Consider the following 16,714-nt stretch of genomic DNA (forward strand, 5'->3'; position numbering starts at 1 on the left):
TCAGCTGGCTGGACTTGGGGAAAAGCTGAAGGTGCTCTGAGGAGACACTGCAAAGGAACCCAGGAAGCCTGAGAGTTTCCAGCTTCTTAGTCTGGGCCACTTGGTGCAGAAAAATCCGTCCTGTCTCGTCTCCCCAGGCACACGTGGCCCGGGGCCCAGCGCGCAGTCAGAAGGGGCTCTGTCGCCCTGAGGAGCAGACAGAGGCAGAGGCTGTCCTCCAAGGCCACTAGACACCATGCGAAATGAGCTCTGGAGAGAAGCCCCTGGCAACCCTCACAATTGGCATTCAGAGGAAATTTGCCACAGTTTCCACAACACTAACACTGGCCAATTCAAGTCAGGGGAAAAGTTCACTTCTTGGTCTTAACAGGTTTTCTCCCTAAATGCTACGGAAACAGCAGCTGGCAGGGTCAGGAGAATACGCGATTCAAAGGGGCTTTTGGAACCTGTCTCCCTTGAGTAAGAATGATTTTGTAATCATGCCCTAAAAAGGCAAAGAAAGACTAGATCTTCAAATTCTTCCTGCGGACGGAACATTTATCCAGGCAGCTTGATGGGACACTGGGCTCCTTTACTTGGGTCATTCTGACAAAGCAGTTCCAGGAACAAGCTTACCACCATGCTCTAGGAGGCTGCACACTAGCTTAGTCTTTCTCAGCTCCCACAGAATAAATCCCAGTAGGAAGAGCACCTTCTCGGAGCCACAGCAGAGCCATAGACAGCTCTCCATCTCTGTGTCTTTTTCTATCTCTTTCACATACACACACACAAACACACACTCTCTCCCTCCCTCCCTCCCATATTCTACACTTCTAAGTTGAAATCATTTTTGAAAAGCTTACCTCCTCATGGATTTATAAAAGTAAAATGGTTCTCTCCAGAAATAACTGCATTGCTAAAATTTAAATATCCAAGCATTTCCAATATCAGGTCAATTGATTAGGTGACTTAAGAGTCCATCCATGTGCTACCTCCCCAAATACTATGATCTTAGGAAACATCCCCAGGCTTTAGGGAGGCAGATTTCTGTAACAAAGTCCAGAAGGCTAGGCTTTCCTCCTGATGCTTGCACAAATACACCATACACAGCCCCAGTCTGATATAAGGAAAATCCTCCTCGTGATCTGAGTTACCTAAAAGTACCTAGCTATCTAGTGGACTTGTTTGGGGGGAATGGTTCCCCTTGACCAGAGGGGATTTAAGAAAAAGTTGGCATGGCTACCTTGAAGAGAAAGATTAGCTCTAGAGGTGACTCAGTTTTAATTAGAGGGGATAACTTCTACAATCAAAACAAAAGATTCTATAATCCTTGTTAAAGAGGAGTACAGGATGAAAGTAAATGGAGAAAATGATCTCAAAAATTCTGTACTAAATTCTTCATCATCAAGAGAAGTCTTCATTAAATAAAACAGGAAAATCCAGATAACCAAGAAGGTACTGGAAGGAAGGAATTAGCTTTCTTATGTAAATTCTTGCACTAACCAATCAAATGGCTCCAAATATAAATACAGTTTGTAAGAGTTAGCTGGTTTCCTGAATAGAAGTCTGAAAGAAAAGCCAAAGAGAAACTCAAAACTAGTGGGAAAGGACAAAGCCAGGAGTTGAACAATTTCTGACCACTTAGAAGGGGAAGGTGTTTGCATCATTCCAAGATTGTCCATAAAGACTTCTTTCTTACTCTCTCGTTGTATCCAAAGGCCTTTTCTCCATCCTCACTTTCCTTGACTTTTCTACAGTCACCTCGACAATCTCCTCTCTAGGTTTTCAAGGCATTGCTCTCCCTTGGTTCTCCTCCTCCCTATCTGCTGTCTCCTTTGCTGGGTCTTCATCCAGGTCATGCTCAATAAATGTGGGTGTCCCCCAAAGTTCTGTCCTGTTCTTTCTGTTCTCCTTCAATTGTGTTCCCAAGCCTTTTGCTTAATCACCTTATAAGATTCAATTAACTAACATCTTTATGCAGATGATTCAAAGATTTATCCAGTCTTCACTTCTCTCCTGACTTCTGGTTTCACATCTTCCAAATGCTACTGGACTTCCCAAAATGGACAAAACTCAAGTGTCTAAAACTGAACTCATTATCTTTCCCTCCAAATTTGCTTATTAATCTCAAGAGCATCACCTTAAGCTCACAATCTGAGCATTCTCCCAGATTCCTCATTCTCAACTATCCTATCTGAACCGTTGCCGAGGCCATACATTTCTACCTTTGTGACATCTCCTATATCCCCTTTCCTCCCTTGACACTAAAATCATTCTTGTGCAGGAGCTCACACCTCATATCTGGACTCTACAACAGCCTGTTGATTTTTCTCCCTACTCCAAACCATCCTCCATTTAGCCCTCACTGAATAAACCTAAGGACTTCCTATCATCTCCAGCATCAAACACAGAATCCTGGTTCCTTTTAAAGTACTTCTTAACTTGAAAAGGTAGCAAGGACAGGCTTCCTTCAAGTCCCAGTTAAATTTCCACCTTCTTCAGGAAGCCGTTCCCAGTGCGCCTTCATCTTCAGGCCTTCGCCCCCAACTTGTTCTGCCTTTAATGTATTTGGGAATATCTGTCTTTATACAGTCTTCTCCATCAGACTGGGAGGGCAGGATTCTTCTTTTTTCCCCCTTTTCTTTCTTTGTACCCCCAATACTTAGCCCAGGGCCTGGCATATGGTTGTCATTTGTCCTTTGTTTTGAAAAGGACCAATGATACCAAAGGTGATGTCTTGACTTGGTGTGAATGTAAGTGAGACAGACCTGTGCAAAGTCATCAGCCTCACTCTCCCAAGTCCCTGAAGTCCATTGGCAGGACCAAAGCAAAGACTGACACAAAGTAGGTGCTTAATAAATGCTTGCAGACTTGACTTGTTGCTAGACAAGTATTTTTAAAATGTGCTCGTAAAAACCACTTCCTATTCCTGTGCACTATCTTCAGCATGTCAGAAGACCTTAGGGAAGGGAAACATCGACTTTGGGAGAGGAGAACCCAGACAGTGAGAGGGAGGAACACAAGCGCCACATGGTTTCCTGATGATTCTCTTCCCCGCTGTCCTCCTGATGATTCTCTTCCCCGCTGTCCACTCTGCTTTCTGTCAGCAGTAATGAAACTCATTCTAGCAAATGACATACAATAATGGTTTAATTAGTTACAGTGTCACGCTCCAATATACACCAAGAAATCACTTCCAGATGGGGAACATAAAAGACATATACAACAAAAAAACACCACTTTTATTGGAAGGAAATTTACATCTTACATAAGTGTCCAATTTGAGGGTTCCAGAAGCACCCAGTTTGATAAATACAAGGAAATAGGAAATTATTTTACATATAAAAGACATACACATCCTTTATGTAAAGTGGCTTTCCAATATGCCTGTGTGTTCCGTATTTGGCTCAATTCTCTCACTACCACTATGCTTATTTTGAATAAAGATTCCAACCAGAACAAGATACATAAACCATCTGCGAGCACCCTGATTACATCCGAGATGTAAAAAGGAAGCTGAGGCACCTTGGCTGGTGTGTCTATAGTGCTTCAGGACAAAGCCCTGTATTCTATCAGCATCTGGCTAGGCTCGCTATCTCCCTCGGCTGACCTGCCAATAGTTAGCTAGGTCTTTCTAGAACTAGTCTATCTGCTTTGTTACAGGGCAAAGCAGCAGCAAGTCTGGTTGGTTGTTTTGGAGTGGGGAAGAACAAGATCCCATTTAATTCAATTTGTAATTCAAAGAGAGTTTGGAACTCTCTAGGACAAAGCATTGGCTATTTTTAATCGTAGGATCCCATCATTCATCAGTTTCTATTTCCATGCTATAGACAACATCCCCGATCTTACCTCTCTAGGCTAGACTCTTCCTGCTCAGGTGAGGTTTATACTGATTTTTTTACTCTAAAAAATCCACAGGAAAGAACCATCACTGATCCAACCCAAATGGAAGAGCACCTACAGAAGGCATCGCTTTTGGGGGGTTGTAAATGACCAATATTATCTGCAGATATTTGGCTTCATCCACTTTCAAGTGTTAGGACTTTCTTTATTCATTAAAGGATCTGGGAAATTGAGAGCAGTAGGTGTCTATTTAAAGCTAACCAAATAACAAAGCTGTCAACTGTTGCTCTTGTCAGACAGGTTGCTCCAAAGTGAGAACAATGTTAATAGAGCCTGAATATCAAGAGTCTAGTCAATGTGGAAAGGTCAGGCCTGGGGCATGGTCCACAGCATCAATCTCAACTATACATTTAAGCAGTGAGCAATCAGGAAAGATTGGGGTATCTGAACTGCTTCTAATATACCATAAACATATTTTGGTTAAAGAGCCAGTAAGATGTCTATCCAAAGAAACCTCTCTGTATCATCACAACACAAGGCCCATCTACAGAATTCAGCCAGGGGGAGCACAGTACTTCATCCAACACCTGCTGCTACCAGAGGAGGTACTGGAGACTCGAGGCGTTGAGGAGTAAGTGTATTTCAGCAGATCATCCCAGAAAGGAACCAGTCTCACTAGGTTCTGAGAACTAGGCCTTTCACAACCTGCTGAGCCAGTTATCTAAAGAAACCTCCTAAAGACAAAAGAAAATCAAAGAAGGAAATTCTTATTTCATTCAAACCAACCGTCACAAAAGTGGGAGAGGGAAAAAGAGAGATATATCAATTCTGAAGAAAGGAAGAAGTGAAATTCAGTTAGTGTCAGCTGAATAATCTTTTCCAAAGCCAATCCTGTTTCCATCTTAACACCTCTGAAAGATGTCCATTGCTAGGTCAGCCCCAGAGCGGTCTTCTAATTACCTAATCTGTATATCAAAATCAAAGTATAAATACTCTCCCAAATTCTGATTCCTCATCTGTCTCCCCATCAATGTCCTAAATCTAATAAAGTCTAGGTTTGAAAAGCCCCGTAATTAGCAAGAAAAGATCAAAATCAAGGAAATGAATCCAGAAGACCAGAATTGAGACCAAGTGAAGCAACTCAGGGAAATAGGTTAATGGCATGGAATGATCAACAGAGAGGGGAAAAAAAAGTCAAGCCTATTTTTTGATTTTCAAACTCGGGTATTTTATGAATTTCTCAGAACCCTTTCTCATCCTCTCCTCCTTCATAGGTCACATTGGCCTCCAGTTGACATGGGATTTGTTGAATGAAGGGCTGCATCTTCTCCTTCCTTCCCACACACCTTCTGAAATACAGATAATTGAATAAAGAACATAGACCAAAATGGGTCACCATTTATCTAGCCATTATTCTTAGAGTTAAGTTGGCTTCTGAAGAAATTTGGTAGCTACAGATACTTCATGCTTTCTGTGGTCACAAGAAATGGCTTCCTAATGATTAAGGAGGAATACTTATTCTCTAGGAAACTAAGGGGCTTTTGTGCTATTATCTCTGATTGCTGATCACGTTAGGAGGATTGCTAGGAGCAAGGAGGGACTAGCATGTTGGGCCAGCTAAAAGTCAGTTCTTTTTATTTATTTATTGCTGAGGCAAGTAGGATTAAATGACTTGCTCAGGGTCACACAGCTAGGATGTGTTAAGTATCTGAGACCAGATTTAAACTCAGGTCCTCCTGATTTCGGGGCTGGTGCTCTACCCCTTGCACCACCTAGCTGCCCTCTAAAAGTCAGTTATTTCAGACAAATAGTTTGCTGTATAAGCCCTTGGTGCTCTTTTCATTAGTAATTAGGTAAGATGGCATTCCAGTTATGCACCTATATATGCACCTCAGGAATGGACAGGGTCAAGGGCTGTATCTGAATTTCACTAGGATGGAAAAGTGATGGAGGCTGCGGCCCTCCCAAAGTGCTCTCTAGTAGGCTTGACTCTGCGCCAAGGGAGATTCCTGGGTTTGCCGGCTACTCAGCTCAACAAGAGCTCCTGGGACTGTGGGAGTGAGGATGAAGGGAGAGCAGAACAACGCAGAAATGGGAATGGGAAACAAGTTCTGCAGCCCTCCCAAGTAAGGATGATGAGCAGTCCTTTCCCCAAAGCAGATGTCTGTCTACTCTCCCAATGGTCACAGTCTCATAGGGCCCACAGATAGGGGCAAAGCTTCCTTAGAAGGAAGGAGAAATTAGATCCAAAGCTGGAAAACTTGGAAAGAGCAGAGATGTAACTTGGCCAAATGGTGAACCCAGGCAAAAGCAAACCATAATACCCTAAGAAAATTAGTTGGGTGGCAGGCATGTGCCAGGAGCACTAGTCACCCCGAGTGCATGTGCCAGAAGCACTGGTCGCCCCCCAGACTCGGGGCTTCGAAGTCCCTCCAAAGCACTCCCGAGGGCTAATGGGACAGGATTTCAGAGGGAAGGGGGAAGCAGGCTTTTTACTGCAGTTATCATTGGGCAGTTTCAAGCTGAGGAAGTTGGGGGGAGGGCTAGAGGGGACAGGCAACGAGTCACTAAAAATTACATGACAGTAAAGAAGCTAGAGGATGAAAATCAAAAGCTCAAGACTCTGTTTTTAGGAATTAGTGATGATTCTGTTACGTGCCCCTGGTAACAGACATAACCTGCCCCGGACCCCTTTCCCTTTTTCTCCTACCAAATTGGCTTCATAGTTTAGGTAAGGGGTAAGCACACAATATGGCAAAATGGACATTAACAAACCCAAATTTCCCAGAAAAACATGAGGGGCACTGATCGAAAAGTTGGAGAGAGAGAGGCAGGCCATCTAAAACAGCTGCCTGCGGAGTGCTGGAGGATGCCCTCTCCCGCTGGCTTAGAGCCTCTTCTTGATGAGCTTCTCCAGTTTTCGGATGCGGGATGACTCCTGCTCGGGTGTTGGCGCTGTCAGGGACGCGGAGCCTGGTCCCTCGGACGCTGACGGCGGGGTGGGGAGCCTCTGGCGGAAGAGTTCCAGCATGCTGCTCTGCTCGCTTCTCTTCAGGCCCTGGGGGAGAAAAGAGCCATGATGTCAAGGGCCCCAGCTGTGCTGGGAGGGGGGGCAGGCTCCCCCCAAATGACCTGCAGGCTCTCTGTCTCAGGCTCCTTTAGATCTAAGCAGACTCAAAAGGGCTAAACTACCCAGGACACCCAGGAGCCTGCGCCTGCCCCACCCCCTCCTGTTACAAAGAAGGAAGCTGAGGTGAGATCAGAGGGGTGAAAGGTCATGACAAAGGCCCTTTGGCTTCATCTACCATTCCTTCCACTAACTCAGACAACTGTGGCACAGGCAAGGGAGAAGGAACTATGGCAGAGGAGGAGAAATGGGGAGCAAAGGGGGGAAGAGGGAAAAAGGGAAGGCCGAGGGGGCGGCACAGACCTTCATGTCCAGTATCTTCTGGAAGGTTTCTGTGTTACAGTCCGTAAGGAGTTTGATGAGGTTGTCAACGAACACCACCAACGGCTCATGAGGGGCCATCACCACCTGTGAGGGGGCAGAAGAAACCGACAATCTGGGGGTCCGAGCAAGGCCGCTCCCCTCGCCCCAGCCTGGCTGCCCTCCAACCCCTGGGTCACAACAAGGATCTGATACTGTGCCCATGACACGTGCCCCAAAAGGCCACCAACAGACGTTTATTTGGCAGCCTTCGCTTGTGCCCTGGGCCCATCACCAAGGGACAGAGAAAGGGACCCACAAAAGCTACGAAAGCAAAGTTTAGTTTCTTTCCCTCTTGTGCAAATGGAAGGAGAGTTCTGGCCCTCATTTTTTCTTTAAAAGTAAGAACACAAGTTGTCACTTCACTAATACATAGATCACCTCCATGTTTTAGTTAAAAAACCAGAAAAGCAGCAGCAGATGACTGGAGCCGTCCCCCCAGACATGCCCGTGCCTCAGAGGACCTTGGAGGGTCTGCCCTGCTCTCTGGCCAGTGCCTTCCCGGGTGCCCTCTCGATCTGCCAACGCCAGCCACTTGCTGTCCCACCAACTTCTGGCCATCCACCAAGCTTCCTCCCATCCCCAGTTCTGGAACCATCATCCGATCACTCCTGCCACTGCTACAGGGCGTCCACCCCAAATGTCCGTCCTTGGCCGCCCCTCCTCTTGGCGCTCCATCAGAGCAGGACCCCTGAGGGCAGGGCCCGTCTCACTGCTTTCTTCCCAAGGTTTAGTGCTCGGCACACATCAGACACTTACAAAATGCTTATTTCATCAAAGCATGTAAATCTGCACAGCCATCGCGCCGAAGAGTTAAAACTAACAAATAAGAGCTAAGCACAACATTGACAATCGCACAATCTAAGTGTCAGCCAAGTCCCCTGACTCCCGGCACCTTCTTTATGCCTTTAACCTATATTCTCTGGCACAGAAGCGTTGAGCTGGTTAGGAGCTGGCGCACAGTCTCTTCCCTCCGATGTTCACAGGTTATCAGTAGTGCCCAATGTTTTCCATCTTGCTTCAGAACACTGAATGTAAACGCTCCCCAACAGTAGCTTTGCCTCCCTAATTATGTTCTTCTGACCTACTTTTTTTTTAAAGCTTGACTTATTTAAGTGTACAGCAGCTAAGATGGCACCGAGGGCAGTTGTGTCTAATTCAAATAGAAACAGACAGATATCTCGGGGGGTGGGGGGGGATATTAACTTAGAAAATCACAAGTTAACTATCTATTTTGTATGCTCTTTTATATTATTGTGTTAGACGTTTCTCAAATATGATCTGATCTGATGGCGAGTTTGACACCCCAGCCCAGTCTGAGATTACAAACATTTTAGGATTAATCCACATGCAAAAAGGGAAAGAGCTGAACAATGAAAACCACCTGCTCCCGCCCCCTGCCCTACCTCCACGACCATCTTCTGAGGATCACAGACTGAGGGGGAGAGGAGGGACTTGGGAGCTCAGCTGGTACCACCCCTTCACATCCCAGGAGTAAACTGAGGCCCAGAGTCGATCTGCCCAACGTTATCAAGAACTTTTCTTTGCTATCAGTTATCATATATAATATAAGTTACCAAGATAATTTTTCTTGATAAACAGTTACCGAGTTTGGATTCAGGCTTGAGTCCTCTGACTCCGATGGGACCAGAAGAGCACAAGATTTGGTGGAAAGTTCTCAGGAGGAGCCACTCGGGGGACGTGGGAAGGAATGAAGGGGAAGAGAGGATGTCCCAGAAAGCCTGAAGCTGACAGTGGGTGACCTCCTGCAGTGACGCTGGGAGGAGGGGATGGGGATGGGGGGATGGCACCATCACAACACTCCCCATCTTCTTTAGCTCTTTCCTCTGATCACAGCCTGGCTCTCCCAGCTTTAATCTTGGGCTCTTTCTCTGCATTTTTGGAACCCAGGCCATTCTCCTAAGGAATTTTAAATCCCAACCCACCAGCCATTCCCTGGCTAGCTTCAATCCTGACAACCTTTGTTCCAGGATCATTTCGCAGGCCTGGGCCCAGCTGGCAGAGCCGCACTGTGAAGCCGCGGGCAGCAGCGCGCCAGCCTGGAGCTCAGGTCCCTGATTTTCCCACCAACGGCCTCGAGACGCCCTCTCAGTGGAGGCTGCCTCGTACGCCAGGCCCCAGCGAGGCCGGAGAGAACCCGAGTGAGGGAGGAGCACGCCGTTACCTTCAGGATCATCTCGGCCCGGGTCATGCCCTTCACGACGATCTTGGTGTAGCTGGCAGGGGCTTTCCTCACCACCTGGGAGCCAATGGAAGGCAGATCCAGCAGAACCATCTTCAGAGAATGGGTGTCTAGCAGCAACTGCAGCAACAAGAAAGGAGCGGCCCCATCAGCACCCGGCCCGGGGCAGCACCAGCCACCACATGGGCGCCCAGCCTAACCTCAGCACGTCTGTGCCGGGGGCAAAAGGAAAGCCGCGTCAGTGGGAGCAGCCGAAGCCTCCTTCTCACCTCACGAGGGCTGGAAATGCAGGAGCTGTCTATGGGCCCAGCCCTACGAGAGATCGAAATGGGAGCTCACTCAGGCCTCTCGAGGCACCCCAGGACCCAGCACAATGGGGAACCCTCACTTGGCACAGCCCACAAAACTCCTGAGCTCCTGCCAAGCCCAGCTCCCTGACAGCAGGGATTTCTAGGCAGGCAACACCATGCCTGGCTCTTGGGAGTAGGAGGCAGCCCTGGGGGGCAGGACCTGGGTCCTGTCACTGCCACACGCAGTCTCCATGGCCGAGTGAGCTCCCTTGGCCCTTGGCCTTCTAAGACTAGAGGCTGGGCAGAAGGCACTGGCCCACATCAGAGAAGGGCATTTCTTCACCCGGGAGCTCGCAGTCCCTGTCCCTGTTAATCAACCTGCCATTTCCCCTTTTGTTTCTTTCCGGGTCTCAACTGCAAGAGAGGGCACTCGGAGGAAACCATGGTTTTCTGCAGGCTGCTTCTGGTGCCAGCACACCCACCCAGAGTTGGGTCACGAAGCCCTTGGAGCGGGGCAGGCTCCCACTGCCTGCCAGGGAGTGACCCTTGGCCCCTTCCATGGCATTTCCACCCCACCAACGCCCACTCCTGATCTGCTTCCCCTACCCTGGAGCTTCCACCCTAAAATAAACCCACTCTTTTCCCACAGACGTAGCCCTCGGGCCCAGCTTCTGGCACTCATTAAGCCACTGCATCTCCGGCCATCGCTCCACTCCGGACTCTCGTCCCAGAGAAGAAGGCACAAGGACCTCCCACAGGCCGTCACTGCTAGGCTCTTTCCTGACATCACTCAGCAATGTCTCCTCCCCTGAGGTCCACTGTAGCCAGGCCAGATCCTGGTGGCCATTTTATACTGACCAGGACATGCCCTCTCCTTTCTCAGAGAGCTCAGTCTTATTCTCCTCCGATGCTGACAGAGCCCCAGACTGAGGATCCCCCGGGAGCCGCTCCTCCGCTCCCCCCCCTCCCATTACACAGAGGGGTGGTCAGAGCCCGTCACCCCCACCTTCCATATTCAATGCCTCTGAAACTCCCCAATCTGTTCCCAGCCTTTTATCCTGTCATCTCTTCCCCCACACTTCTAAATCTCCTTTTTAATCCTCACCTCCCTGCCTAACCCTCTCCTCCTGCCCAATCTAGACTACAGATGAACACTCTCTTCTCTTCTTCCCCTTTTCTCTTTTGCTGTGGAGGTTGACAACCTTTTGCTCCCCCTTCCATGTCCAATCAGGTGCCAGATCTTATCATTTCTGACCCCATAACTTACTTCGCCCCCCGACTATCCTTCCTATGGACCCTCCTATGCACTATGTCTAATGCAGATGCATCACCTCATCTGGATTACTGCAGTTCCTTCTGAACTGATCTCCCAGCCTCAAGTCTCTCCCCATCCAGTCCAGCCTCCAACTAGGCCGCTTTGTAAAAACCAGCGTTTCTGAAAATGATGTTTCTGATCAAATGATTCCTCCAACTCCATAAGAGTAGGAGAAACTCTTGACTTCTTCCACATTGCTCCCATCTACACGTCCTAGTCCAGTTATCCTGGGGCACCTGTGCTCCTCCCAGATGACGTGCCATCTCCCATCACCATATCTTGGCACAGCTTGTGGTTCACTCACAACCTCCTCTCCTCTATCCCTCTGGATCCTCAGCTTCCTTCCTGACTTTGTTCCATTTTTCACAGGACTTCTCCCTCCTTTCCCCCTTAGGCTGCTTTGTATGCACCTTGTCCACACCAGGTCTACTCTATGATGACTGGTTTTACTTTACAACACACTTGGCACACAGTAGGCACTTCAATGGTGTTTGCTGACTTTGCTGAATTATAATGTGGGCATGAGACTCACATGGATCTCTTGTTAAGCTCCACATGTGTCCATAAGGACAGAGAAGATGGTAAAAGTTGAATGAGCCAAATATTTTAAATGCTAATCAAGAGAAAAGAGACAAGGAAATGTCTACGAATCTTCCCCTCCCCTTTTCTGTGCAGGAGCACATTCGGGCTCCATCCGCTTCTTGGCAAAGCAAAGCCGGGAGATTAGGCTAAACCGTGGCTTTGGATTTCACAGCCTTTGTTCGGGCTTGGATTACAACCTCCCCTGACACTGTGGATCTGCTCTGGCCTCTGAGTCTCCCTTTGTGAATCTCTGGTCTCAGTTCCACTGCCCCGGGACAGGCTGCTCAAGCTACGCCACTCACTCCTAGATTTCCAAGGCTGAGGATTGTCTAACAAGATAAGTGTGGGCCCCAACTGCAAAAAGGGCACCGCCTGGCTCCTTCTCACTCATTTCTCTTGGTAACCCTGCTGATGCTTGGTCTCCCCAGCACCAATATAGCTATGTCTCCAACCAGAGAAAAACTAACTAGGATTTAAGAAGAGTTTTTTCATTCCTAAGTGAAAGGACAGCTGACTATTCATGCTACTTAATCAAATTGACATCCCACTCACCCCCATACTCCACACCCACTATAATTAGTCTAATTAAGTGCTAAATTAATAAAGGTGCCAAATTAGTTAAATGTTCTTTCTGGGGTAAAGACAGAAAATAAGGAGAAAGGAAAAAGACAATGATGGGGGAGAGAGACAAAGGACAAAGAGGAAAAAGGGCAGGAGAGAAAGGGGTTGAAAAGAAGGAAGGAGCGAGAAAGAAGGAGGAAGAGAAGACAGAAAATAAGTGAAGGAAAAAAAGAGAAAAGGGGCAGCAAGAGGGAGGGAAAACCTGACAAAAATAGATGAGGTTCTAGACTGATGTAATAAAATAAGACTGTGGTTATCAGACATTAAACCCTTTAAGTCAGCTAGCAATGACTTGGCAAAGCTGCAGACGCATGAAAAACATTTTTTGGTGTGAATCTACTTTGTTTCCAGTGGCTTCAGCAAGTCTGGAGTCAGAAATCTCAGAGCAGAGGGTGATCTTCAGAAGGGGACAGGAAGCACCCAGCGTCCCCTCTGATTGCATTCATCAGTAAATGAACAGCCTCAACAGCCTAGAATACCCAGATTCATATGCTAATGAAATTGGAGACAACATGTTGGGGCATTATTCTGCTATTTCCAATGGAAAGAATTAGTTGCCAGTGTCAAATATGCAAGAGTCAGGGATTTCTGAACACTGGTGGAAATCTTAGAGTCAGTGAGACTCAGCCAACGAGTGATTCAACTTAACCTCCTGGGATACTTGCTGGGGTCATGTTTAAACTTCAATGATCACTGACTAGCTGCTACCTTCCAGGGCACCGTGAAGATGTGGGGCATTAAGGGGCATAGGTAAGACACAGGCCTTCTCAGGAATCGTGGGCCCTCGCTGGGAAAAGCGAATTATTTGTGAATAATTATAATTATAAAATAAAAAGAATTATTTGTGAAATAATTCACAAAGAAACTTCGTAGAGCTATGCTCACTAATTCAGAACAATATGACGGGAGGAAGGCTGGTCTGGATTCAGCTGAGGCTGGGTAGAGGTCTTTCTTTCCAATGCAGCCAGCCATTCTAGGATTCCACCTGGAACTAAGTTACAAAGAAGAACTAGGCCTTCTTCAAATTCACGTCACGTTCTAAAGATGCATAATCAATAAGGAAGGGGACACGAGAACTAAGTCTGAGGGCTGAGGAGAGATAAAGTACAAGCTGTGGGAGAATGGAGTTTTATGTGAGATTGTCTAAGCGGTGAAAAAACCCCCAACTTCTTATCTCAGCTCCCCTTAAATTTACCTCTGTCACCACAGGCATGCATCAAAACCGTCTCCATGATGTATAAAGAGCCTACTATGTGCAAGGCATTGTGTGCTGGGTGAGGAGCACAGAGGCAAAAGCAAAACAGGCCTCGGAGAGCTCCCAGGCCTCAGGAAGGCAGGAGGGGGAGGGGTGGAGCTGAGGGATCAGCAGGCCTGAGCCTATCTCTGCTGCTTTGTAACCTGGAAGGACCAAGGTTCTCATGCTTTCCCACATCACACAGGCAGAATATGCCTCCATAGGAGTCTTTTTCTGAGGTTATTTTATGCAATTCTATTTCTAAGTGAAAATGGTCTTTGTCCTTTAGGACACTAGCTATAGCCAGCCCAGCCCACCACACTCGCGTTGGGAACGTGATTTTTCAAGGCCTTTTAATAAAGAACCCTCAGACTTCTTCCTCTTCTTTTGCTTGGAGGCAGCCCGTCAGCACGCACTAGGAGGGCATTCCAAACGGAGAATGCCTTGTTCCCCTCCCCATCACTGGCATGGACTCACCCCCCCCGCACCGGGTGAGGCTGCCCAATGGTTTGGGAGCTTGTCACAACCTTGTCTCTCACCTGTTCTGCTCCCACCATGCTGATGGGCTTGCACTTGAAGAGATGGTTGATGAACTTGGGAATGAAGGAGCTGTGAAAAGAGGTCAGCAAATCAGCAAGTGTCCACTTGGGTGAAATACTACCCACGTGTCTTTCAGTCCATCCTCACCCTCATTCCTCAGGTCCACAGGAAGTGGAGTAAACAGATCAGGTGGACAAGAATTGTACACACAACTGCTACTACATAAAACAGACAACAAAACCAACGATTGGGGAGCTTCAGCTGAATATGGACAGAGACACAGAACGAAGGTTGTTTTTATTTATCTCCTGCTAATATGCTCAGTTTTCAAGTGTAAATCAATTTTACATGTTTATTTGATAACTTAGAGGGGCAGCTTGGGACCGAGTGTCAAGTTAGGAGGATCTCGCAGATCTATGTGTGACCCTGGCCAGGTGACATAACTTCTCATACTTAATTTGCACTGGTGGGAACACCCACATTGCTAAAATCCATTTGCTTTACAACTTTTTTTTTGCTTTACATTTACAAAAGTCCTTTGCTTACATTCGATTGTATGCATTGGGATTTTGAGGGTTATGTTTTGAATGGTTATTAAGTTTGTATTTCAAAGTTTAATTCAACTAAATATTAAATAGCTTTTCTAGAAAGGCACTATGCTAGTGCTGGCGCTCCAAAGATAAAAAAGGAAAGCCCTGCCCATAACATTCTATGGGAACAGAACATGACAGAAACAAGTAAAAAAGTGCCAAGTCTGTACCAGAGGAACTTCCAAAGGGACAGAGGCCTAACAAACAGGGGAAGACTCCAAGAGCATCCCCGGGCAATGGACTAAGCTCTGCTATGTGAAGTCTTTACAGGTCTCAGATGCAGAAATGCCAAAGGCAACTCTAGGAGAGCAGCTCAGAGTCAAGATAAGGAGCATCAGGAGGTCCCAATGCTAGGATCCCAGCAGGGCCTCTACCTCTCTCGTCTGGTCATGGGGAGTACAGGAGATTTGCCTCTAATAGTCAGAGCCAACCCTCCCAGTCCTCTCAGGGGCGGCAGCATTTAGCTGCGGACAGTGGATGATGTGAAAGGATGGGGGGAAGAAGGAAGGTCGCGTGGGGCACATGCAGTGGAAACGCTGGCCACAAAGGTTTAAATTCTAATTGATGCTCGCTACCTGGAGGATTCGGCAGGTCTGCTAACCTCTCTATGTCTCTTTAAAAGAAAGGATTTCACTAGATGCCTGTTCCAGAAGTCTGGTCAAAAGGTCTGACTATTGCTAGAGAAGAAGGAAGGAGACAGCCAGGGATCGAGGAGCGCCATCCCCGATTTAAACCATGCTCTCCTCTTCTGACCCAAAAGGAAGAGGGATGGTCGCATCAAGACAAAGGGGGAGGCCCTGGTCTTCTGACCCCATTACAGGACAGCCAGGAGCCTGCTTTGCAAGGGCAGGAGGTCACACCCCTCGGAGTTCTCCTTGTAGACTCGACCTTCCTGAGAGGTAGAAGCTTCGTGACCCACCCACTCAGTGTGGACTTCATGGGCCATTTAATGGGATGCGGCTCCCCAGGTCTCGTGCTGGGGCCAGCTGAGAAAATGGATTTCTGAGCTCTCTTTATGTTCACTAAAGCAAGCAGGCCCCTGCACAATCCCCGTAGGAGGTTTTAAGCATAATAAATTTTCAGTGAGACAGAATTTCTAACAGTGATTATGGGGAGCGTCAGGATATGATTTATCAGGCGGTGCTCTTAATGCAAACTAATGAGTACCCAGAGAGAGAAGAGGGAATGTTGGCTCTTACTTCATTTGCCACAGTGCAAACATTAACGCCCCGTTGGAGATCCCACCATATCCTTTTCTTGACAAACTAAAACTGAAGATGACTGTAAAACCCAGCCCTTGTTATTCCTTAAAGATTCATTGTTGAGAAAAGCAGGGGAAAACCTCAAAGCCTTCTCTGATGAAAGTTTGGGAGGGAAATCCACAGGTGAGATGTGGCTGCGGCCTCTTCCTGGGGAGCCCAGTGTGACACGGCCGTGTCAGTCGGAGCTGGCGGTCACCCTTGGCTCCGCCGTCGCAGCCTGGACGCTACTTGGCTACTTCGAGTTCCCTGCCTGTGCCCCAGGCCTCTGGTGGTCTGGGGACGCCTGTGGACCAGACTCCTTCTCTAAAGAATATTTTTTTTTATCATCACTCGTCACTGAAGACATTTCAGTTGGAATGAACTAAATTTCAGATGGAGGTCAGTAAAAATCAATGCGACTTTTTTTTCTTATCCAAGTTCACAAACCCCCTGAAATTTGTCCACCCCCACCGGGGAAGCCCAGGTTAAGAGGGCCTGTTTTATGTACTGGAACTGGCACACCTTCAGGGGAAGCCTGGAAGCCTGGGCTGAAGTCAGGCTTCTGACTTCAAGGGGCCAACATTCCTGTGTTCGGAGTCATGCTTGGAAGGAGCCGTGCACAGGCTCCCGCAGACCAAGGGGCTGGTCCTGGGGCATTCTCCCTGGGCTGCCACCCCTGCAGCTGCCCTCCCCCACGTAAGTGGCGCACGTCCCCCCAGCTGGGCTCGGCTCTGAGCCGCGTGCTGCAGCTGGCTGTCTCTATCAGGCACAATCCGTGCCGTAGGACTC

General features: G+C 47.7%; 1 protein-coding gene across 1 annotated transcript in view; it reads right to left on the reverse strand.

The window, feature by feature from the left end:
* Positions 1-3,200: 3,200 nt before the first annotated feature.
* The window catches only part of VPS53 (VPS53 subunit of GARP complex), a 134,835-nt gene continuing 121,321 nt past the window's right edge, over positions 3,201-16,714 (reverse strand). The window contains exons 19-22 of the mRNA XM_051992209.1: positions 14,094-14,163; positions 9,495-9,632; positions 7,253-7,357; positions 3,201-6,880 (exon numbers count right to left, since the gene is read on the reverse strand). Coding sequence (XP_051848169.1) covers positions 6,710-6,880; positions 7,253-7,357; positions 9,495-9,632; positions 14,094-14,163 — 484 coding nt within the window. The 3' untranslated portion in view covers positions 3,201-6,709. The remainder of the gene's footprint in view (positions 6,881-7,252; positions 7,358-9,494; positions 9,633-14,093; positions 14,164-16,714) is intronic.

The sequence above is a fragment of the Antechinus flavipes genome, chromosome 4 (genome assembly GCF_016432865.1).
Source record: "Antechinus flavipes isolate AdamAnt ecotype Samford, QLD, Australia chromosome 4, AdamAnt_v2, whole genome shotgun sequence".
In the NCBI taxonomy this organism is placed as follows: Eukaryota; Metazoa; Chordata; class Mammalia; order Dasyuromorphia; family Dasyuridae; genus Antechinus; species Antechinus flavipes.